The sequence below is a fragment of the Rhineura floridana genome, chromosome 1 (genome assembly GCF_030035675.1).
Source record: "Rhineura floridana isolate rRhiFlo1 chromosome 1, rRhiFlo1.hap2, whole genome shotgun sequence".
NCBI classification, from domain to species: domain Eukaryota; kingdom Metazoa; phylum Chordata; class Lepidosauria; order Squamata; family Rhineuridae; genus Rhineura; species Rhineura floridana.
Window position 1 is genome coordinate 87,441,427 of NC_084480.1, and position 26,356 is coordinate 87,467,782.

At 40.3% G+C, this 26,356-nt stretch overlaps 1 protein-coding gene across 4 annotated transcripts in view; it reads left to right on the forward strand.

The window, feature by feature from the left end:
* CDC42SE2 (CDC42 small effector 2) overlaps nucleotides 1-26,356 on the forward strand; it is a 118,817-nt gene that overhangs the window by 56,032 nt on the left and 36,429 nt on the right. For all 4 annotated transcript variants that reach the window (XM_061625622.1, XM_061625613.1, XM_061625604.1 and 1 more), the window contains one exon: nucleotides 9,708-10,030. In XM_061625622.1, the coding sequence (XP_061481606.1) occupies nucleotides 9,977-10,030 (54 nt within the window). In that variant the 5' untranslated portion in view covers nucleotides 9,708-9,976. The remainder of the gene's footprint in view (nucleotides 1-9,707; nucleotides 10,031-26,356) is intronic.

Consider the following 26,356-nt stretch of genomic DNA (forward strand, 5'->3'; position numbering starts at 1 on the left):
TAGCTTCTTTGGAATTCTTAGGCCTGGGGCTCATTTGCTGCCAGCTCCTTGGCAGACTTTGGGATGCATCCAAGTAGTGACTATATAGAGGTGCCGTTTGACTCTTTGGGGCCATATATGCAGCAAGTGGGATTTGCATGCATGTGGCAGCACTTTGCCAAGCCATTGTGACTGCATAAAGTGTAATGGCAGCATGTGGAGCCACCATATGGAGGCATCATTTCTAATAATCAGTGTGTGGCGCATGTTGGTCAGCAAACCTTTGTGATGCACTTACATATGGGCTGCAGGCATGAATTGGCTCTCTTATATTTTATAGTCTCCAGCTAATATCGTCAACCTGCCCATGCATTAAAATTGGTTGGAGAGGCATCAAACTGCAATTGGTTGATCCATGTCTCCTCCCTGATATTGCCTCATGAAGCATTCTTTATTTTGATGAGAATTTAGCCTGAAGAGTTGTTGATGTCATATGCTCCCTAGCATTTCTGATTGAGGTTGCCCTAGTGGTATTAGTATTATGGGGTTTTGTTGTTGTTGTTTAAAAATATTGCTATAGTGTTGTCTTTGGCTAAGTTAGTTGTGTTGATTCGCATTGAAATCAATGAGAAGTCAATAATTTAATACCCTGGATCTAACTAGGTTTATCTTGGTTGGTTGGTTGGTTAAATGATGTATATTGATACTGTTAGCTGCCTTAAGAACAGAAGAGCCCTGCTGGATCAGCCCAAAGGCTTACTTATAGTTCAACGTCTTGTTTCCCACACTCATCAACTAGATTCCTCTGGGAAGCCCACAAACATAAGAGCAATAGTCCTCTCCTGCTTGTTGTTCCTCAGCAACTGATATTCAAAGACACACTCCTGTGATCCTGAGACAAGTGCACAGCCATCATGACTAGTAGCCATTGATAGCTTTATGCTTCTTGAATTTGTCTAATCCCCTTTTTAAACCATTTAAGTAGGTGGCAATTACATCTTGTGGTAGTGAATTCCATAATGTTACATGAAGAAATATTTAAGTAATGGATGTCAGAAGCCTCATCCTGTAAACCTAGATATACTTATCTTAGGTGTCAGTGGAAAGGTAATAAACCTTGGGTTATTGCGTATTATCCCTTATTGGAAAAAATTGTCCTATGAAGGCCGCCCTCCTTTTTCCCCGTTTTCCCACAAATCCATCTATTCCTAGTTGCAAGCTATAGAAACCAAGTGAAAGCGTGGGCTGGTGGTAAAGGTAGGCAGGAGCACAGTTTCAGTGGGGAAATAGCGTGTACTTCAGCCTTGGTTAGCCATCTATAAAATGGGAATAATAAATCCTCTGTCTCCATTAAATACAGTTGTAGGTGAAGAAGATAAAGATCATCCATTGTGAGCTATAGTACTAGCTGTAAAGCTAAGTTCTTAATAAATTCATCATTCTTCCTAATAAGATTAGGGATATAATATGATTAGGAATGCATTGTAGGAGTCTCCTTTACCTAGAATGCCATTGTTGCATTACGTATCACTCAATTTCTAGCCAATGAAAAATATTGGTTGTCTGCAACTGTACTTCAGTCTTGTTTAAGAGGATAATCTCATGAGCTGTCATTAATCTGAGAAGGCAAGTATTGTACTACATCTAAGAGGGTTTGTCTCTCAAAATGCAGCATAAAGATCTTGATCTTTTTCATTGTACTGCACTTTCCAAATATTATTAATTATATTATTTGTTTAAGGTGTTCAGCATCTTATTATATCTATGTATAGACAAACATATTTAATATTTTTCATATAATCATCTTAGTGGCCTACTTTACAGAGGACAGCCCTCTGTTTGCAGGGCTTTGCAGTCCAAGTGCAGTTTAAAGATTAAGAACTGTAAGAAGGGAGAGCAGGGCCCTTGAAGTTGCCCATCGACAGTTAGCATCTGGACAAGAAACTGAGCATGGAAAACAGACTTTTCCACTATGTTTTGTATTGCATTTCTTTTAAATTATAGTAATTTGCATCTATACATGTAAACTAACTTGGAAATTTTATGCAGACGTGCACTCGTTTTTCCTCTTTTTGTGCTAATACATATCTTCTTTTTTTGGCAATGCATAACTGGCCACCCTAAATCACACAATATTTAATTAAACCAGTAACTTGAAAATACTTGCTCCAGCTATGTTTGAGGCTTCATTTTAATTTGCTTCATTTTAATTTTATTTTGTTGGAAAGATTATGGTGCATCTAACCCTTTGGTTGCAAGACCTCTGCATTTACATTACATTTGGAGTTTGCTGGTAAAATGAAACACTTTTCACACTAGCATCACCATTGTTATTGACCTGGAACATAGAGGTGCAGCTGACAATTCTGGGTATTTATTGCATAGTGCCTTTGATACTGATGATATATAACACCTTCCAAAGCCTGCACAATATTTGTTTTGTAATTTTTTCCTTTATCAATTAAAAATTAAGCAGCATTTCAGAATTCAAATTAAATATTCTGCAGTAGCAAATGTTTCTGAATTTTATTTTATGTAAACCATTACAGCATTAAAAAAATTCATATCATAAAATATACGTTTCAGTCTTCTCATATTTTACAATGTATCAGATGAATATTTTAGTTACAGCAAACATGCTAAAAGTTCACAAGTTCAAATTTACATAATTCTTGAGCTCCATCCTTTCCTCCTTGATGTCGTGCTAAGTATAGGTTAGCCAGGTAAAGTAAAGAATATTCTGCATCCTAATTAGCTGATCTGTTTGTTGTTGTTGTTTTAAAAAGTTTTTAAATAATATTTTGCAGACTATTTTGACCCCTAGTGTCTTATGTGCATGGTTTTTCAGTTTTCTTTATCATGGAAATAGGGGTAGAATTGGCCCCAAGAGCTGTATGAAAACACATATCAGTTGTTCACTAGATTTAAGAAACACTACATGGTAATTCAAACCTCATAATGGCTGAGGAATCACTGGAGCATGGAGTTGTAGAACACATGCATAAAAAGTTATATGAAATAATTATTGGCACTGTTAGTGTAGATTTGATCCGAACTATCACCCAAGGGTTAAAGGTTGTATTAAACTAAGCCCTACTCAGAATAGATCCATGAAATGAATGAACCTAAGTTAGCCATGTCTATTCTTCAGTGGGTCCACTCTGAGTAGGACAAGCATTTAATACCACCCTAAGTTGCTTTTTAGGTTGCTCATGCCCGTTCGTTCCTGAGCTCTGTCATCTACCCAGCTCTCCTGGTTACCATGTGACATATCTGGAGCCTGATGTTTACAGCAGATTGGGGAAGCCAGTGGACACAGAATCAGGAGAGGAACAGATGAGAGAAGCCCTGTGGCATCTTCCTCTCCTTCTGCAGCAGAGAAACTCAAAAAAGGATAAACATGTCCTCCAGCTTCAACCTAACAATGCTGGTTGTTGTTGTTTTGTAAATTCTCTCCAAGCTGAGCACTTCTCTGTGCTGCTGAAGGAGCACTCATATAACCCTTTTAAAGAAAAAAAAGTAAAACAGGGCTATCCTCTCTCCTGCTGTAATGCCCCAGCATTTTCAAAACATTTTCCTCTTCCTTCTTCAAAGAATATGCACTCTTCCTCCACTCCCCACCCCAGCATTAAAGCCCCTATATCTGATTGTTTGCTTGCTTTTCCTCAGTGATAACACTTGCCCCCCTCCCCCTTACAATTAGTGTCCCTGCTCCTTTAAAAACACAGCCTAATGCCCAGAAGATTGTCAGGTAATGCTTCTTGCCACCACTTATCCCTGTGCCAGAAAAAAGGCTTAATCTACTAAATGTTGTGCTTGGCAGATCTCACAGGACAAGGACAATAAGAAAAGAAGGGGGGGGGAAGGATGGCATGAGCTCACTGCATTCAGATCTTCCCACTTGCTTTTTAAGGAGTAAGATTTCCACCTGACTCTGCATACATTTGTGTCTGTCATGCAATTATTAAAAGCCTAGAGCACTTTTTTTTTTTTTAAGAGAGGGGGCTGACAAGCCTGCTGAGGAGGTTGAGAGACATTATTTATTAGGAAGTAAATGTACAACAAAGCCTTAGCACTGCGCATTCAATGTGGAGACTAAAGTATTTGTGAGAGTGGAGGAAATGTTTAGTAAGTGTTCAGGTGCTTATTTTGTTCTGCAACTGAACTTTTGAATAACACTGTTAAAAGGTAGATGGGATAGGCCTTTTAGAACACAGGCTCTTGTTTTCTATAGGAATTGTCATTTTATCTGAAGAACAAAGATTTCCCTTCTTGTAATCTACATGCAATGTAATATATCTAGGCCAGTAAAATTTAACAAACTTCCACACTGGGAAGCGTAACAAGAACTAGTGAGGAACCCATCTGGCTTATTTTTACCTTGAGGACCTTCTTACATGATGACTGCAATCAGTTTCGTACACAAAATACAGAAATGCCGTATTACCCTTCTTTCAAGAAACTCAGAAATGCAGGATGTGATACTTGATATGTGTATTGTACTCGCACACACTTCTGTCCTCAGTAACAACCCTGTGAGAGAGGTTAGGCTGAGGAATGGTGAATGGTCCAAGGTCACCAAGTCAGTTTCAAGAGTCATGACTGAGTGGAAAACTGAAACTCACTCTCCCAGTCTCGTCATGACACAGCATATGAATTGCCCACCTACAGCATGGGCGCTAAAAGTGGCACAGCGAGAGCTATACAACATGTGCTTGTGTTATGGCAGAGGTAAGGACCCTGTGGCCCTCCAGATGTGGGAGGGATGCAATTTCTGCCAGGATGCTTTTTGTTTTCTGAAAATATAATGCTTAAAGACATCCCATAAAATAGTGCTTACTTTGAGCTTTGCATAGACCTGGATATTTTTTACTAACACGAAGTTTGCCTCAAATGTCTGCAGCCCCTCCTCTCTCACCCCTGCAAAAAGGGTAGCCACTGTCACCTTACATGCTCAGACCCAGAAAGTTTCTAATTCCTTTTTCCTTCCCATGAACTGCTTAATGTCTGCATTTCCAAAAACAATAAAGATTAATTTTTAACTAGAGTAACTTGTTGTGCTGTCACAAGATTCTTTGCTTGAGATCTGGTAAAAATTATATGCCTGACCTAGCTTAATTATAATTCACGTGATAAACCTGTGTTTTTATAGCATTATTATAAAAGAACTTCTAGAAATGATTGGAGTGCCTGATCTGCAGGTGTTGGAACCTGCAGATGAAATCACACACTTTTGTAGGCAGTGTCTCAGCAGTGTAGTGGCAAATCCAGAAGTGCAGGGTCCCTTCATGTTAGTCACAGCCATGGCCCCCCTTTTTGATGCTGGGTTAAGAATGAGATCCTTTTTAAACCTTCTCCCACAACAACAGACATCCCTAGGAACCAATAAGAATCAAGGGGAAGAGTGTTAGCTGCAGAGAAGAGTCTTTTCAGTGGCTGACTCGCCTCCTTTCACTCCGATTGACTCCAATCAGCAGGAACAGAAAAGGAAGCATGTTAGAAGACTCTTCTCCATGGCTAACACACTCCTCTTTCATGCTGATTGTCTCATAGGATGTTGGAGACATTGGGACCCTGCTGCAAAACAAAAAGGGGGTCTGAGACCCTGAACAACTACACCCCTGCAGGGTTCCCATCTCTTACATGAGTTGCCAAAAGCTTTGATCCATTTGCCAGAAGCAAAACGCAATCTGGGCCATGAAGGGAATGTGGCTGGCCATACATTTGGCAGTTGTGCGAGCTGGCCCTCAGCCTCCCAAAGTGTAACCATTGTTAAGTCAAAAGCCAGTCAGGCACGGGCTTTCTCATTAATATGCAGTCAACAGACTGAGCCTGGTTCTCAGTCAGAGTGAAAAAAAGAACCACAAGCTTTTTTCAGAATTGCACGGGCCTTAAAACTATCGAGCAGGCTTATGTCATTCCTTCCCTTCTCACAGCAGGAGGGTTGTGTAATTGCCCTTCTCTCCTCACAGTCTCACACACACTCTACATTTCTCTATTTGTGAACAAAAACTTGCCACTCCACCCACATTTCTGATCTGATGGGGATGTTGGGTAATATTTATTCTCACTTCAAAGCAGGTGCTATAGGCCACCAGCACCTCATTTTACCATATGACCGCGACAGCATGTTACATCTTGGTAAATGATTCTCTGTAGTATTCACCCTCAATCATGCCTTCTCAGGAGAGGAGGAGGTACCCCTTACACCTGTCATTATTCTTTTTTTTATCATTAATTTTTATTCAAATTTTCAAAGACAAGAAACAAAACAAAACAAAAACAATTAAACAATAAAATAAAATGTTGACTTCCGATTTGTCGCAGATCAGTTATAGGTCTACAATATATAACAATCCTATCTCTAAAATTATATTATAAAATCACTTTCCTCCAGTAGTTATCTTAATTAATCATCAAATCTCATAAACATTATTTTATTCTTTCCACAATAAGTCAAAGAGAGGTTTCAATTCCTTGAGAGAGATATCTTTCAATTTTTCTCCAAATAAACATGTCGCTTAATCCATTTGATTCAAATCTGTTAGGCCCAATAATTTCAATAGCCATTCTTCCATTATCTATGCTAGTTCCATCTTCCATCTTCAATAATCCTGTTAAGTCCAGTAATTTCAATAGCCATTCTTCCATTGTCAGTAACCCATAATAATCTTGTTGTCATAGCCATAGTCCAAGTAAACAAATCAATTAATCCATCTCGTCAAATCTGTTAAGTCCAATAATCTTCCATTATCAATATTAATTCCATCTTCCATCTTCAATAGTCCTGTTAAATCCAGTGGTTTCAGTATCCATTCATCCATTATCAGTATCCCATGATGATCTTGCTGTCATAGCCATAGTCATATAATAAGAGTCTGATGGGAATTTCCCCCATCACAAATATGTCCTTGCCATCAATTCTGAATATGTTGTTGAAATATTGTTGTAAAGTCACATCTCTGCTTTGGGTGCATCTCTGCTCTGTCACATATCTGTAGTTAATTCCATAACTTTTTTCTATGTCAAGCCCCATCACATCATTCCAGTCAAGAAATCTGAATATGTTGCTGAAATATTGCTGCAAAGTCATATCTCTGTTCTTCTTTTTTACAAAATGCACTGGCTCATCTCTTAAGAGTTTCTCCACTGTCACATATCTGTAACCAACTCCATAGATTTTTTCTATGTCAGACTCCATCACATCATTCCAATCCAGAAAATTATCCAAAACATTGATAACTTTACCACCAAAATCTTCATTAATTTCTTCAGAGGCAACGTTGAATTCCAAACAGTAAACTTTATTTCTAACATCCATAAACTCCAAATCTTTTTCCAATTTCACATTTGTTCCACTCTCCAGGTCTTGTAGCTTCCCTGTCCCATCAAACTCCTCTCTCACAAAATCCACTATTTCTTTAAACTCCTGCGCCATTTTATTAAATTCAATTTTCATCTCCTGTCTACCCTGTCTCAGGGTTTGTTTCGTTATCTCAATCTCACCCATTATTTTCTGAAACATAAATTCTTCCATGGTCTCAATCACTTTCCTGGTTGTCATTCTTAAAGCCACAAAGACAAAAATTATTTCAGCCACAATTGGGTTAATATTCCAGGCTCTTATATCAGTGTAGACAGTACAGCCTGCCTTATCTCTATGTATTCAGGAATACAAAACAAACTTAGTTCCCAACATCAAAACAATTAGTGGCATCGTGAACAAGCAGATTCGTCAAAATGAAATAGATAAAAAAAAATTAAAAAAAAATTTTCCCCTCCTCGAAATAGAAATCCCTCTTCCGTTAGTATCTTTAGAATGCACCTCCAGGACAGCTTTTTGCGATAAAAACAAAGATAAGCTTTTTCGATTTCTTTCCTCCTTAATTTCGTTAGTGAAAGAGAAAAGCCATAACTCACCTAGAAGTTCTTCACAGCTGATTCATTGACAAATCTCTTTTTTGCTACACCAATTTAAACCAAGTGAAAAAAGAAAATAGAAAGAAGGATGCTTATCTGCCTGTTGAAGTCTGTTTTTCTTTAAAGAAAAGATAAACGTGTCGCTGTAATCAGCTAGAGCTTGATGAAAGTCCGTCCGGCATTGCAGTTTGAACCTTCTCTCATAAATAAATGAAATCCAGTCCTCCCCACAAAAACAGGCTTTGTGGTTAATCTCTACGTTTTTCCCTGACCGGGAAAAAATCTTTACCAGTCAAAAAGAGCATTGTGACTGATTTTTAAGCTGAAAAAGCTTCTTCTGAGACGAGAGCTCAGACTCAGAGGTAGCACAGGCAAAGCAACCCTTCCCGGAAGTCCACACCTGTCATTATTCTTAACCCCATAAGTCAAATGTACATCCCAAACAAAATGTATCCGAGTCCCTAACATGAGTTCTGTTCAGAGCCTTGTGGCACTATTTAGGTGCTTGCAAAGATGGGAGAGATGTTTCAGAAGTGGGGTGAAGGGACATTTTTTTCTTTTTCTTTCCTATCCTCCTGAAATTTTCCACACAGTGGTATACAGTGCTAAATGGCTAGCTGTCAACCTAAAATCTTTGGTGGATGGGTGGGTTAGGGGCAGGAGTGAGCATCTTTTCTCATTCCTCCTTCATGAAATCTCACTGTATAATACAGAAAATGATTTTTAAAAATCTCATAGTACATATCTGTCCAACCCCAATCCTCTCCTCCCGCCATCCAAGCTACTACAAACTGTCAGGGCTTAAGCAGACCACCCACCTTTTCCCCCCAACTAACATCCACAACATTTCATGGCTCAGCTGGTCTCAACAGGTTCTGGAAGGCAGTGAGCCTAGATCTTGGTCAGACTGTTTTTGTTTTTTGTTTCTTACATTTTTAATTTACAAAATAATCTATACTTCTGCATGCCTGGGAAGTTCACTGTGTATGCAGAAACAGCTACCTTTTTTTTTTAATGGGCCCAGATTACATCAGTTTCACAAAGGGCTCATAATTGTGCATGTTCTATACCTTTCTGTATGACCTTGATTTCCCAGGTAAGCCTGGGAGAACAGGTAATATGCCAAACGACCAAAGTAAAAGTACTAGGATAATGCTTCATTACCCTTTCAAAGTATAACAGCTATATAGTTTCAGGTTAGAGATTAGCTAGCCCTTCAATTTTACAAAAGAATGGATAGAATCTTGTGTCTGTCAGTTTTTCTGCTCTAGGAGCTTAAAACCTTTTAAGGTAACAGCTCATTCTTCAAATATTATTTTCCATTTTAAAAACATTATTACTTAGAGCAACAGGATAAGAGCAGTAGATTATGTTAGTCTGACAGTATGCAAACGTGAACACCACCAGGTTGTTGAAACACACATGAAGTTGGATTATTTAACAGGCTTGCAGCATGAACAAACAGTGGTGCTGTGGAGGGGATATACCCTCCCAGAACCTGAATTGTGTTAAGAAAAAAGGGCTACTTTTAAAGATGTGGGGGGACTTCATTGCCCTTGTCACATTGTAAATGTTAATTTATAATATTTATCTGGCCTTTTTTTTGGCACCACTGAGCCCCTAGAGCTTATGGAAGGGGAAGAAAGGAAAGATAATATGCATACTCTGATTTTCAACATTTATTTTCTGTTGAGGAAACATGGCTAGTGTGTAAAGTTGTAGAACCTACTAAGTATTAAGCAACAGGTTTCAAACTAGTTAGAAGCTATTTAATGAGCACTGTGACACTTTCTTTTTCCTTTTTCTAGGTTACTACTTGGAAGTTAATAACTGAAGTACAACATCATTTTTTGTGATGCCGGGGCCAGTATCTTGAGAGAGAAGAAAGAAAAGGCAGCTACTCTGGTGCCAGCTTGAACTGTGTTGTGAAGGGGAAAGTTTGAAGGACGGGTTTTATTTACCCTCTGTGGGACCTGTGCACGTTGACTAAGTACTAAGGGGAGACACTGTCTCGCAGATTTGGAGCTTTGTGTCTTGCTCTTTACCTCTGTATTTGCACTTTGAACTGTTAACAAAAATGAGTGAGTTCTGGTTGTGTTTCAACTGCTGTATTGCAGAACAGCCTCAGCCTGTAAGTATGAATTTTGTTTTATTTTTCATTGTTTAGGAATGTTGATTATATTTAGCACTATTCGTTTTTTCTTGTGTGTTTTCACATTATGTATACTAGGGCCACTTTCAAAGCATTCCATTGACCTAACAGGCGGTATCAAGTTCATACTTTGTCCGCTATCTGTTGCTTTTACTGGTCCAATTTTTTTCTCCCAAAAATACCAATATTAATACTGATATTTTGAAAGGAAAGTGGATTTGTCTCCTCCTTCTCTGTGACTGAGGTTGGTCAGTTTTCACAATAGCACACAGAGACCTGCTGTTTTCCTTTGGAAAGGAAAGGAAGAAAGCAGTTTCAGTGTCTCTCATCCTGCACTATTCTGTCTGCCCATCAGTCCATCCATCCTCCTGCCCACCCTTCTGCCTACCCACCCTTCTACCTACCCACCATTCTTTCCTCTCTTTCTGCCTGTCCATCCCTCCATCCTCCCACCACCCATCCCTCAAGCTTCTCCCTCACTTTCCTGTCCCTCCATTGTTGGTTGTGGCTAGCCCATATGCTGCCTGGTGTCAGTCTCTGTTGGCTGTACAGGAGTGATTGATGGTACAGTAAAACAATTACCTGGCAGCTGGCCAGGCAATGGCCAGTTGCAAATCTGTCTATGTTTGGGGTTAATGAGGGAAAGGAAGGGAGGAGCAGGAGCTGAGGTCTTATTCCAAGCAAAAGTACTAGTTGGGTTAGTAAGAGAAGGCCAGCAAGGCAGTCCAGGGCCCAAAATAGACCAGCAAGGCAGTCCAGTGTCCAAAATAGTCAAAAGGGTCTGGGTCACTGGCAAGACTGGCAAAGGTCCGATGGTGGTGTCTTGACGTTGCTTCCAGCAGAGGGCAAAAGGCCTCTCACAGTCTTTTGAACACCACTCCTTGGTGCAAGTGAGTTTTCTGGCTCCCCATCTTAAATGCTCAGAACACCTTCATTGCTCTACTATCTGTTGGCATCTTTGCTCTGTGGAGGCCTCCTGTTCACTCCCTGAATCTGACTGAGGTACTGCTACTGTGTCCTGCTCATCTCGCAGCGGTGGGTGGCTTTGAGCTGCATCTCTGGTGAATCTGCTAGTTCCTTCTCTTGGGTCTGCTGTGGCATGCCATTCTTCTTCGTACTGCTCTGAAGACTCATCCGAAGGAGGCATGGTGCCTAAGGTATGCATCTCCACTGCCTGTGACTCAGTCATTTGCTGCTGCCAACCACTCACTGTCACCCCTCCCTGCTGAATGAAGCTCACACACATGTGCACACACACTCATATAAATACACAGTACCAGAAAGGAGGGAAATAGCAAGCAAAGACAGGCAGATCAGTTTCTCCCTCCCTTCTCCTAATCAAGTTCAATTAGCAAGCAAAGTGGCAGACCAGTTTAACTTATATTTGATGTGATAAAAATCCGGTGTTCAGAAAAGCAGTAGAAGTTCATGGGTTTCAGGATCAATCCACAAAGATAGCGGTCCTGCAATTATCAGGGAGTCTAAATTCTTGCCCATACCTAGCATGTACTAAGTTGTAGAAGGAGTTGGACTTGCTGCCTTTTGCCCAATATGCTGTTGACAGTAGTGTTCTGAAATTCTGCTAGAGCCATGGAACAGGTCCTTCTGATGCATCAGGTTGGACAGTCCTTTGAAATGACAAGTGACACTTGACTGTACACCAATCACACCTCTTTCCATTTGTAGTGTGCTTCTGATTTGCAAATATAGATTGGTGTGTGTGTGTATATAATTTGAATGTTTTTATTGTAGACCAGTACCCTTCAACTTTACCTATTTAATTATAATTCCTATTTTCTCATTATGCCTTCTAGTTGCTTGCTTGTAATAATTTGTACCTAAGGAAAGGCGTACATATTTCAAACATACCTCTCAGGCCACAGGCATACTGTATTTCATTTCTTGCTCTAGTACTATATGTGGAGTTCTGAATACTACTATATTATAGATACTAGATTTTTATAGTGCATATTGTGTAATTAAACTAGTCAATGTAATATTAAGCTGACAAAGGCTGTCATCTGTCGTAGCAACAGGGGGAAAGAGAGACACATATTGTTTTTAGTATTTATCTTTTGCTCTTTAAAGACACTCAGAATCTCTTTGGCACATCTTAATACATGGGCAGGCTGTGGAAGAAAATGGCCATTAGCTACCCCATCCCCTTATTAAGTGTGCAGGTTAAATAGATCACTGGAAGCATAGATGTGTCTACTACATCCTGGGGAAAAGGATGCAGAAGACAAAATGAGGACTGTAAAGGCAGTCATAACATGAATGGTTACATTTAGATAATATCTAGATAGCCTTTGAACTGTTTTTAGGAAAGTCTCAAACCTTTGCAAAAACAAAACTTGAGCTACATGGCTGCAACTGTCAAAGAATGCAGCTTTGAAGATCCTAACAAGAAATATTCTAAAAATGATGTAATTGATGCTGGGCATGTTACTCCTCCACAGTTCACACTGTCAAAGTGACCAAATGCCAGCATTAATTAACAGAATTTGGGAGGACTTCATGCCTTGGATACCAGAATGGGGAATTAGTACATCCCTAAAAGTAAAGTGAAAGTTGTGGAATCTTAGGGCTGATTTAAATGCTCAGAGAAAGTATATTGTGCAGTCCTCGTAGAACTGATTACTTCATCGTGCTAGCAGGCAGTGTCACGACTGAGCACACAGAGATAACATGCAGATCCCCAACATAAAATCCTCTATATGCGTGATTGAGTTCCAGAAGAGCAGTACCACATGTTTGGGGTTATTTTATTTTATTGGAAAGTACAAACTGGGTCTTAGGCTCAGTAACTTTTCGGTATGTTCAAAACAATGTGTTTGAATGTGAGTAAATGTGCTTGGGTAGTAGCTCATGAAAACATCCTGAGAAAAATCCAAAATCATTTCCATAATCTTTATTGTGAGAGCTATAAAAAGGTTGAAAGTAATTTTCTTGTCATCCGTTACATATGACTTGATGAGACAAAAGACTTAGTTGGGAATGCAATATGCAATTAGTATAATACAGAATGGTAGTATTCCTCAGAATATGGGTGATGACCTGAAAAAGATTATATCTGGACGGTAAGAAAATCTAAGATTTCACCCATTCTTCTCCTGTCACCCTCTAGTAAGAAATAAGCAGCAGTCTGGGATTTTGGTGGCCCTGGTGCAGATAATGGGGCATGGTGGTAGGAAGCTGCACTCGTGTTATGTCCTTGGAGCCCTACTTCCCTCCTCCCAATTAATTGCTCAGGGCAGTGAACATTCTTCAACCATATTGTTAGATGGCTAGAGGGATGGAAGGGGGCAGCTGGACTATGCCTGACCCTTAGTTTTTGCTTTTCCCTGCCTAACAAATGATGAACACTGTCAAAGCTGGCAATACTGGTAATATTGTGGCGAGATATGCACAGTGCCAGATGCACCTATTTTTATGAGAGATCAGCAAGTAGGATCACGCTTACTGAACTGAGGTGTAAATTTTGTATTAGCCTCTGTGTGTTTATATGTAGCATTTATGTAACTCTTCAGAGTGTTCAAAGCATATAGAGAGCTTGAGGCTAAGAGATAATGGCCTAAGGACCTTTTTACCTATTCTTGGCAGAGGCAAAAATTGAACGAGGGACTTGATGATTCATAGTTCAGTCTGTTAGCCACTACACTACAACACGCCAGCTCTATTTCCCTTTTTATCTTTTTATCACATACCACTTAATTATTCCCATTTCTAAGCAGAGTTGTTGTTATGTGCCTTCAAGTCGATTACGACTTATGGCGACCCTATGAATTCAGCATCTGTCATGAACCACCCTGTTCAGATCTTGTAAGTTCAAGTCTGTGGCTTCCTTTATGGAATCAATCCATCTCTTTTTTGGCCTTCCTCTTTTTCTACTCCCTTCTGTTTTCCCCAGCATTAATGTCTTTTCTAGTGAATCATTATGTGTCCAAAGTATAATAACCTCAGTTTCAAGGCCCTCCACACTGCACAGCTTCAGGTCATTACAAATTGTTCATCTGAGCCCTTGATGACCACCAAAGATCTCAGTGGTCAGATTAGGATGTAAAGGATCAGGCAGTCCTTAAGATATCTAGGGCTCAAGTTTTTAAGGGCCTTGTAAATTAATACAAGAACCTTGAACCTGGGTAGGTAACATGTGGGCAGCCAATGCAAGCTTTTAAGCACTAGAGTTATGTGCTGGTGGTAGTCTGTCCCCATCAACAGTCTAGGCACAGCATTTTGCACCAGTTGGAGCTTCCAGACCAGGTGCAAGGGTAGCCCCACATAAAGCACATTAGAATAAGTGTTGAGGTTACCAATGCATGAATCGCCATAGCCAGGCTCTTTCTGTCCAAGAATGGTGTAGTTGGCAATCCAGCCATAGCTGGTAAAAGGCATTCCTAGCCACTGATGCTATCTGAGCCTCAAGCGACAAAGATAGATCTAGGAGTATCCCCAAACTACATACCTCTTCTTTCACAGGGAGAGTAATCCTATCCAGGACAGGCAACAGGCCAAATTCCCAGATACCGGGACTAGCCACCCATAGTGCCCAGGGTTCATTAGCCAGGGTTATTAACCCTCATCCATCCCACAACTGCATCCAGGCAATGTTCCAGACCATATTCAACCTCTCCTGATTCAGAGGTTATGGAGAAATAGAAATGCGTATCACCAGCATACTGATGACACTTTGACCCCAAACTCCTAATGACCACTCCCAACAGCTTCATAAAGATGTGTCCTGCAGCACACCATAGCACAAAGACCATGAAGCCGAGACATAGTTCCCCAAAGGTGTTCTCTGGACATGGCCCTGGAGGAAGAAACAGAAGCACTGTAAAACAGTGCCCCCAATACCCATCCCACAGAGCCAATCCAGGATGATACCGTGGTCAATGATATTAAAGGCTTCAGACAGATCAAGAAGCAGGAGTAGAGATGCATTCCCTTTGTCGCATTCTTGATACAGGACATCCATCAGGGCGACCAAGGCTGATTCAGTCCTCAAACTGCACCTGAACCCAGATTGACATGGATCCAGATAGTCCATATCCTCCAGGAACTCCTGCAACTGCTCCGCCACCACTCTCTCCACCATCTTGGCCAAGAAGGGAGCATTCATGATCAGATGGACATTATTGTAGACCATTGTGGACCCTCAACTGCTTGTTTAACATTAGCAGGCACCACTCACTCATGTAAAGACATATTCACTACATCCTGGACCCACCCAGTCAGCCCTCTCCGACCGGCTGTCACTATCAGGATGGTCGGGGTCAAGACCGCAAGAGTCCTGTGCATATCCTCAGCACACATACACTGAAATCTATCCCATAAAATATGGTAAGGTGCTACATTGGACACTTGGGACTTTCAAAAACTGCTGCATCTAAGGCAATACAGAACTGAGCAACTTTATCCTTGAAGTGCCATGCAACTGTTCACAGCATGCTACCGAGTGTTCCAGAGGACCACCCACCACTTCTGGTACAGTTAGCCTCCAGACCACCCAAAATAACTCTGCTGGACAACTTACCGAGGATGCAATGCTGGCAGCAAAGTAAGTGACTGGCCCAAGGTCACCCAGTGAGCTTCATGGCTATGTAGGGATTCGAACCCTGGTCTCCCAGGTCGTACGTAGTCCAGCACCTTAACCACTACACCACACTGGCACTCTCTAATTGCAGTTAAGGGCCCTTAATTTATTAAAAAACCTAGACTTGGCTTATTAGCCTAATAAATTCCTTGCTAATGTCCCCACATGGATTCTGTTGAGAAATAAGTTTGTGTACCTCTATGAGATGGGTCAAATTGTTTTTTGACTCTCTTTTTGACTCTGATGAGACCACTTCAGTCACTGGAAGCTCCAGTAATTCAAACTTGGCTGTTCAATGAGATAAACTGTGATATCATACAGTGGGGTATCAATATGCACACAGTCTATATTATATAGCATTGGTGGGAATGATAACTAATTAGAGGTATTTGATGGCTCATATATGTTCTAGCAAATTATTAATGGATAAATGCTGGCCAGTGTGTAAATACAAATGGAATTTGTGGTATTTTTTTTGAGACAAAAATGAACATAGAAATGTTTTGTATGCAAAATGATCCTAAAATGTTATGCTATCAGTATGCTGTTTAGCAGTCCTCAGAATAGTCATACAGTGCAGAGTTGCTGACTTTTTAAAATGCTGTGCTTGCGAAGTGGGGATGGTTGCCAGGTTTTGAAAAATCTTTGATATTTAAGCAATCTCTAATGATCTAATAGATTTTGGGGTGCCATGCCATGCTACTTGCAGCTCGTCATCAGCTTCAACGTATGACCAACCCATCCAGAAGTAAGCAAGGCCATGGCGTAAGTGACTTAGTGCTGCTGATGCCAACATGAGGACACCTGGATGCGCATTCTCTGAGACTGTAAAGGCAGCCACAGGGCTGAGCAGGGGGAGAAGCAATAGAAGGAGGAAGGTTGCTGAGAGGACCTGGGCAATAGTGGAAGGCAAGCCAGCGCAACTCCAACCATTTTCGATAGGCCTCCAATTTAGGTGAGATGAACTAGATGTTGGTAAAGAGGAGACCGTCAGTGAAGGAAGGTGAGTGCCTCACTCTGCCCAGCAGAAGAAGCGGACAGGAACTTGGGCACCCAGAAAGCAACAATTGGGCCAAAACATTGCCTCCAAGGCAGCACTAGCAGACCAAAACACACCGATTGATTATATCAGCTAAACAGTGTGCTATTCTTCAGCCCACCTTTTGGCTTAGAACTGGTTAAATAAAAGCTGTTACCTATCTTAGAGCATTATATTCCACCTTTCTTTGTAAAACCAGGGCCACATCCAGGTACTGAAACAATGATTGAGACCACATGCACACTGGGGCTTTTCCGGAAGGCCTTTCCCATTGCATCGCACCATCCACTGAGAAGCTGCTGCTGAAACTGAGAGGCCCCAAAGAACAAAACTCCAGTGCAGTTTGAAGAGATGCGGCCAGAAGCAGAAATTGGCTCTAATCCTTAAAACCAGTTGTCTTGGAGAGGCACACACTGAAATGAACAGGATTTCTACCTGACAGGAAGTTTTAATGACTCTGTCCTCAAAATTATCTCTGGAAAAATCTGCAGCAGCTGCCTTGCAGCTTGTCACGTTGCTGCTTCTGCTGTTCTCTTAAAAGTCAGGCTAGCCAGTGGCAGCCTGCAAATTCCTGGGTGCAGTGGGGCCAGAAGCTCTGGCAAGTGGCAGAGAAGGAAGCACTCTAGTGTATGGCAGCCGGCAGTGGAAGCAAGCAGCAAGCAGAAATTTGTCCCCAGGCTTGGGCAGGCAGTTTGAGCTTGCCCACTGCATGGAGGGTCAGGCTGGTATCTGTGCAGGAAAAAGGAGAGCTCACAAAAGCTCTCTTGCCCACAGTCCATAAAAGCCTGGAGCCAACCCTAGATTTAGGTTATTCTTGTTGGTGTTCTGTACTACTTTTAACCATATAGAACTAGTATTCTCGATTCGCTATACATTTTTAGACAAATCAGTATCTTCAATATCCTCAGATTTCCATGCTTTGAGCTTACAGATAGAAATGTTAGATAGCTCTAAAAGCTTTCCCAAAGCTTGAAACATCCTTTCAGATGCATTATCATGCAATAATGTATGGCCTTTATTTGAAGTGTTCCTTTTAAATGAGCTGTTTTGTGAATCTGAAAATCAGTGAAGATCTGCCATCATTTCTTAAACCATTTACAGTGTGAATTCTCCCTTATCTTATATTGTGTTTGTGGCAGTGAAGCTTCACCATGACCCATGAATTAGTGTAAGAGGAGGAAGAGAGCCAGAGACAGACAGTGAATGAGTGCATGTATGGAAGGGGGGAGTCAGAAAGAGAGTGTATGTGGGTAGCATGGACAGCATGCATCAGGAGAGCAGGGATGTCTGACCAGCTAAGCTGTCAGCCAGAAAGAAAGCAGAGTTAGAGTAGTGAGTGAACACCACGTCAAGAGATGCAGTTTGGACTGTGTTCCTGTTGCCAACATAACTCCTTGTTGGTTTAGCAGGGAGTCAAGAGTATGGCTCTCGTGAAGGAGGAAGAGGTAACGCAGTGCATTATTCCTAACCACTTGCCTTTCGCATGAGGCCAGTACCTCAGGGGTTGCAGTGATGGCCCCTCGTTCGTCAGAGAGAGAAAGAGAGCAAGCCATTGGGGACAGAATATGGATTGCAGTAGGTCCATGTAAACCAGCAATTCCCCCCCTGGGGGGCGTTACAGCCTTTTAGGGGGGCGTTGGCGTCACTACAAACTTTAGGGGGCGTTTGGGTTCATTAGGGGGGTGTTGACGTTTGGCAGTCTGAAGTTGAAGCATTTAAGTTTGCCGTCCACAGATAGAGTAGAAAGAAGGGAGGAAGCACAGCGTCATTCTTTGCCCCACACTGACCTACCACAGCTAAAGTACTGAAACATAAGGAGGATGTAGCCAATCCAATCCAGGCTTACTTAACTGTACCTGCAGTCACATGTATGCTACTTCAGAGTAAAGCGGGTCATTTTGCCAGTAACATCGATGGTGGCTATAGATATGTTTGGGGGAATGGAGGCAAGGGTTGTCTCCGGGAGTTCTTGAGTTGTAGGGGAAAGGCCCCATGATCTGTTTATATCCCCAGACACAAAAGAAGGGAGACTGTAGGCTCGGTCTGGTAAGTAACCTACAGATTTCTTTGGGCAGGGTGGAAAAAATGAGGGGGTTCTATTATTACCTTACGGTGTTGATTTTGCCCTGTTCTTTGAGGTAGGTTTCTCTCCTACGTTCTGATTCGCCCTAATTTAAATATCCTCATACCCTCACTCCTTCTATGAGGATTTAATTAGAAGCCAGGATAAGAAGGCATTTCAAAGCTGAGAAAGCTGTGTCCTTTTGGAGGGTCCGGGTGAGGAGAAGTATGTTTATTTATCTGCTTTGGAGCTGTTTTCAAAACGTCTCGCCTTCTCAAGACATGTAAGCTGGAGGCTAGAACTACAGAGCTGTGAACTCATCAACATATGAGGGGGTCTGAGTCAGATGGCAAGACCCTGCAGGAGCAGCATGCGTCTTTGCAGTAGGAAGTTTTTGCGGTACACAGTCTCTTGCCGCTGCAGACGCTTGCAAATCTTGCAACTCACGCACCTCCCTCTGCCTTCCTCCCAGGCTTGGTAGCACTAAGTCTAAGAAGTCGTTACTGTGTCTGACTGACAAGGCAGTATTTGCCCAGGCTGTTGTAATTCTGTCTGTATCATTGTGCCCTGTTTGTGGCAGTGAAGAGACACGGCGCTCGCTTTGCTTGTGTTAGCAGGTCTTTCCTTGCCCCCGTGTGGATTTTTCTTCCCGGGAAAGGCCTTATATGTGTTCAGGTGTCTCTAGGTCAGCGATTCCCAATGCTGAATAGCGGCCAGTGTCATAAGTGTGGACTTAATTAGTTTTTGCTTATGTTTTTAGGATTTGTGAAATAAGAAACAACTCCTATATCTGCAATTTGTTTCTTGCGTGTATTTTATGGATATTTTAAGGGAAGAATAGGAAGCGTTGGCATATACTTAATCTGAGGGGGGCACAAAAAGATTTTGCAAAGGGGTGTTGGGTCAAAAAAGGTTGGGTAACGCTGATGTAAACATTATGAGTAATAGACAATAACAGACAATTTTAATCAATGATGCATCTAATTCTCCTTTAAAGCCATCTACACTTGTGGCCATTATATTGTCTTGTGGCAATGGATTTATTTATTTATTATTTGATTTATATCCCGCCCTTCCTCCCAGCAGGAGCCCTGTGCGGATTCTATAAACTCATTGTGTGTTATCTACGGATGGGGGAGAAATTTGATTCAGTTTGCATTTAAAACCAAATTTATCAAATTTGCACTTTCTGAAACAATATGAGAACCAAAACAGAGCCATCCTTCAGAATTTACATCCTTCAAAATTACCTGAATTTTGCAATGTAGTTCTCCAACCAAGCAATGTTTACAAAAATGCATATGTTAGGGGAAAGTATGCACAAAATGAATACATTGGTGAAAACAACAGACAAAAATGCATTATATTAGGATAAATTGCTTGCAAAAAAGTGTACATTAGTTAAAACTGCATACAAAAATGTATTAGGAGAAATTTCCACGAAAATGTTGAAGAATTTTTATGAGGATGTTTTTTAAAAAGTAGCAAATTTCTTCAGAAATGTGGAGAACAAATTTAAGATTAGAAACATGAGAAACAGAGAGAACCGAAATTGGCATCATTCCATTCCTAGTGTTACGTGAAGAACTACTTTCTTTCGTCCTGAAACTATTGCCACTTTCATTGGATTACTCCCAATTCTACTCCTATGTCAGAAGGAAAAAAACTCTCTATCTACTTTCTCCACGCCGGGCATGTTTTTGTACACTTCAGTCAGGTTCTTCCCTCCTCACTTGCCTTTTTTAAAAATACTAAATAGTCTTTCCTTGTAGCGAAGATGCTGTAAGCCTCTGGCTGTGTCTTCTGCTCATCTTCACTTTCTGACTACAACCTGGGAGACCAGGGTTTGAATCCCCACATAGCCATGAAGCTCACTGGGTGACCTTGGGCCAGTCACTGCCTCTCAGCCTCATGAAAACCCTGTTCATAGGGTCGCCATAAGTCGGAATCGACTTGAAGGCAGTACATGTTCATTTTTTACATTATTCAAGATTTAAACAAATTGAAAATAAAGCATGCACCAAAAAAACTGAAACAATTTGAGGATTTTAATTGGACTCTAATTCATTTTGAGATAAGCAGTAAAATATATAGTAGTATATAATGATAACATTATAGATAGCATCATTGCAGTCTCTGTCAAGTAAATAGTGATAAAGATGGCAGTGGATGAAATAGGATTATCATACGCTAATGTCCCTTGCTTGGCCAAAAATATTATTTCACCTGAAAGATAATGAGAGCACAAAGCAAGAGAACTGATGGGAGACCACGCATTAGTTCTGAATACTGCATGCTCTATTTAAAGTGCTGCTTTTTGCACAGAATAGCAATCAGAAAAAAACTGAGGAAGCACCAGTTGCTTAAATAGGTGAGCACCATTTCCAAGACGTGTCTACTTCTTATTATATGTGCTGCCAAAGCAAGCACAGAGTTTGTCTATTAAGGTAGTATCTGAATTCAAAAACAAAATGTTATGAAAAGCATCAGACAATTAAGATTTTTCCTTCATATCCATAGTTGGAACAACGATGTTCTGCATGTTGTTTCAGTTGCAACTACTAGGATTGGTGTTTTGTATAGTTGGGGAAAACATCAACATTTTTTCCCCTGGATTCGGATGCTACACTTTGGATTTCTTCTTAGTGTTGTTTAAGACAGTAGCATGTGCCAACAATGACACTGGCACTTGGAGACCTCTAGGTAGGTCCTGCAAGGAGTGCAGACATTTGAGAATGATATGTAGGTCAAAGACTCCCTCAATTCTGGTATTATCTGTACACTTAGCTGTTTAAATCCCACACCCACACCCAATGTTTAAAAGACAAACTCACAAACAGACTCCATTGCCTCAGAGACCAAAGCAATGTGACTTTGTGCAGGCAAAGCCATTGCACAGATATGCTGCTATTGTACCATGTCTTCCAAAGCTGGGCTGTTCTTTCTGACTTGCAGTCCTTTCCTGGAGGAAGGAATTCTTCACCAAAGTGACCTACAGTGTTTTCATATCCTTGCTGTAAAATTAAAATGGACAAGTACTGTATATGTCCAGCAAGTCACTTGGAACAAATCTTGTTCTAAATGTGTTGCACCCCTTCCTAGTGAATTAAGGCAATTTAATTCCTTGTCTGCTAAAATGCAGTGAGTGATAAACCAGTTCTAAAGTGGGACATTAAATTCCCTCTAGGCACATACTACAAAATAAATCTGTAAGAGTGCTCTAGATATGCTACACCTCTCAGCCTTATTGAGCCATTGACACCAGTACATGGGCATTTTCCTAGCACTGAATAAATATGTTTTGTGTACTATATCAGTGTCTCAAATTCTTAATTCATATATTCAGCTAGTTACATGGTCACAGGAGAAGTTAATCTAAAATGAGTCATATTCTCACATCAATAGTATGCTGTCTATGGCACAGTAATACCTCAGTGTGTGAACGTCCACAGCCTGCACTAGATCTTATATGGTGCCTTTTCCACCAAAGAACCATGAGTGGAAGGAAAAGATATATTGGTGCTGTTCCATGAACTCATGCACATGCTAGTGGAACCATTTTTGGAGGGCAATGTCGACATGTATTACAGTATGAGAAACATAGTAAATAAGTAAGATACAAGTTTTATAATAAACGCTCAAGTGAACTATGAAAAGGTCTTGAAAGAAAGTCAGTTTGCAAAAATTGACAGATTTTCCTGGTTTGGGGGCTGCTTTTCTCACTGTGCTGGAGTGAGCAGGTAGATGAGGCAGAGGTCTCCCTCCACCCAGAATAGCTCTGCTGGTGTGGAACTCTCTGTATGCACATCAGAAAGCTCCTAAATGGGGTGTTAGGGGGCATTGAACTTGCTCAGGATCCCCTGGGCCCTGAGTTGGACCCACTGTCATCCTTGGAGAGGATTGGGAGACCAATAGCTATGGCAGTTCCAGACCTTCTATTCCTCACCAGCTGGCATGACAACAGGGCTGTGGATATAGGAATGGTTATGTTGCTCCATCAGTCCCCATCACTTCCTGGCCAGGGTTTGGATTGCTCTGTTACCTAGTTTCAATTTATATAGTTAGCATGTGTGGATGTGTGTATTTTTTTTTAAATTGCTTTTTAAAAATATGTTTTTAAATTTGTATATTTGTTTTTAATGTTTTTAATTGTTGTAAACCGCCCAGAGAACTTTGGCTGTGGGCGGTATATAAATGCAATAAATAAATAAATATTAAAGCCATATTGGCATCCTTTATCTCAGAAGAGTAAAAAAAATTTTTTTACTACTGAGTTTAGAATGGGATTCTAGATAGATACTTAAAGTGGTGTACTCCATGTGTGAATCTGTATTTTATAACCTGTCTAGAGTTGCTGAACAATCACAAGATTATAAAATGATTGTCTTTTCCAAGATGAAAGTCAAACACCATTAGAATAAGTTATTCTGCCTTTGCTGGGTAGATACTTACAGCTTTGTGTATACATGAATCTTTGAAGCTGCCAAATATAAAAAGGAATGATTGGTTGGCCAGAAGGGGAAAGACATTGACACAAAGTAGGTTCCTGGGCAGTTTCTAGTCCACTGGTATGATGAATAGCCATGGATATCAGCAGCGAAAACCAAATTCAGGTTTATGAGAGGTTGGATACTAGTTCATTTCTTCAAGTCAGCATGGTCTGTCTCCTAATCTAAGGAGCAAGCCTGGCCTTGGCCATAAAGCAGAGTGAATTGGCTGGCTCAGGCAACAGATGCTGGAAAGCAGGAAGTGGTGGCAGTGTTTTGGTGGATAAAGCTGTGTGTGACATGTGGCCTGCTCTATGCCCCCCAAACTAGCCTGCTTCTCTCAGGTGTGGTAGAAGATGCTGTCTTGTTGCCAGTGTTGAAATAAGATTAAACTGCCAGCCCTGTTGGCATTAGTACATGGAATGGGACGGGATGTGCCATCTTTTCCTCCCTCACAGACAGCAAACTATCTTGAGCTGGCCCTGCTAAGAAGGAAGATATGTCTCTTTGACACCTACCTGGGTGGAGTGATAAGGCCTCAGAGAGAACAGTTTCTGGGGAGCTGTTACATGAGAAAAAATGGACAGAAGGAAAATAGAGAACCTGGGACTGAGAGAGCCAACCAAAGGGGAAGTGTGAAAACGGGCAGCAGTGGCCAGATCTGGTTCATCTTCATTCAGTCTACAACTTGACAGCAGTTCTACAGTTTCTCAGTAAGTGACTGAAAATTAACTATTTTCTTCCGTGGCCTTTTCTTCTTTTGCATAGAAAAAGGCTTTAGTTTAGAGGGTTATGAATTAAGCTTTAAGAGAGAAGCGTAGAGTTCTAATGTGAATTCAGATTTCATTTTAAATAAAGTTATTTATTTTTAAAGTCACACTTTTATTTTTTTATATAGTGCGACCCACTTATATGGTGCTTTGCAAAGAACAGGTTTGAGAAGTACTTTCACCAAGGTGTAGGAATGGAGGAGTGGTTGATTTGGTCCACATTTTTAAGTGAACTGACCTATTTTGCACTTCTCGAACACACACACACACACACATACATTTAACATACACATTAATCAGAACTAGACGTGGGATAGAATTTCAGTTCAGTTCATATTTAAAACCAAATCTGTCAAATTGCACGTTCTGAAACAATATGAGAACCAAAACAAATCTATCCTTCAAAATTTATATTTACGTGAATTTTGTAATGTAGTCCTTCAACCAACCAATGTTTACAAAATGTATATATTAGGGGAAAGTGTGCATAAAATGAATATAAGTGAAAATAACATATAAAATGCATTATATTGGGAGAAATTGTTTGCAGAAATGTATACATTAGTCAAAACTGCACACAAAATGTATTTATTAGGAGAAATTCACACTAAAATCTAAAGAATTTTCATGAGGATTTTTTTAAAAATTAGCAAAAATTAGTGTAAGTGTGAAGATCTGAATTTAAGACTGGAAAAATTAGAAATGGAGAAGACCAAAACTGACATCCATTCCTAATGAGAACATAATTATCCTTTGGATTTTGCACTTCAAAATTTTGCAATTCAGTTCTTAAAAAAAGTACTCAAATGCATAAAATAATGCATATTTTAGGATAAAATGCACTTAGAAATATATATTGAGATGAAAATATGTGTTTGAATACATATTTTGGGATAAAATATGATTTAAGTTTGAATTTTCCACAGATGATTACAGAAATAGATGAAATTGACTTATGAATAAATGCATGCAAAATTGATGCAGATCAGAAATAATGATCTGTACATTCCTACCAAAGGGTTTATAATCTATAATTGAAATTTTAAATCCCAGTATTTGGATTATCCACTTGATGTGTCAAGATATACATAGTTATGGTGGTGAGCCACCTGTGAAACCATACTGAGATCATTTTGGTTGGATATACAACATTTTCTTAAGCATTAAAAACGGGGAAGCACATTTTTCATGTTTGTCACTGAAGGGGCAGTAGCCCTTGAAACAATCACAAAAACATCTCCATCTTCCCCATCATGATCCAATTGTCATTTGGGGCACTATTCCAAATCCCTTAAGGAGGTGAGGCTAGTATTAACTAGGTCCTTTGGGGATTTTCCCAACCCTGAAAGAGTCTTTCAGGAAGGATCTGGAATTGCATTGCAGCCCAAAGCTGTCACTGCTCTTTTACCCAAACACTACTTTTGAAAAAACAGACACTTAATAAACAATGGTTTTATTTGCAGATTTAGCATTACAGTTACACACATACATGCGTGTGTGTATACACACATAAACAAACATTCAACCCACATTTAGTTATTTAGGAGATGCATAAACCATTTGATCAAAAAGCTCCCCACGTGGTGTATAAACAAAATTTTAGATAAAACATAGCTGAAATCACAAACCAATGAAAATATAAATATACATAAAACGATCATGAAACAACGAGAAAATCAACAAAACGTTTAAAATGCATATAGGCAACTAAAATATGTGTGTGTGTGTGCCTCTTTATATGGTCACTCTTTCAACCTCCCACTAATTAATCTTCTCCTGTTTAGCAATCTGCTGTCATTTTATACTATGATCACAGCTACTGTCTCTTAATTTTTCTTTTATTTGCATTGTCAGGTATAAAGTGAATGCTGCTTACAAATGTCTGCTTCCACTTTACTTATCTTGTGTCATGAAGTGGCTTGCATGTTTTAAAAATGTGTATAGCTTCTCTATTTAATTTCCCAGTTCAGTGTGCTTTGAACAATAGGTTTACATAGGAAAGAGGTCTATTTAACTTGCCATTTTTGTTGGATTTCCCCCCCTCACATGTAATTTTCCAGGAGATCTCGTATGGATACCATTGTATCTCAAAGTTACAGCGGGGGGTGGGGAAGGAAGAGGAACACCTGTGTGTCTCTTGTAGGAGCTTTGTTGCGATCCAGGAATGAAAAGTAGCTCTCTCAAAAGCCAGTTTGTACACTAAATTGTTTCTTCTTTTTTTAGTGCGTCAGTGAGATGAAAAAGCTTCAAATTTGAGGCTTAATAACTAGTGAAGACTCAGATCACAACCGAAAATGATAGGATTGTGGTTGTCTGTATGAAAAACAATTTATTTTGATTGTTTAAAGGTG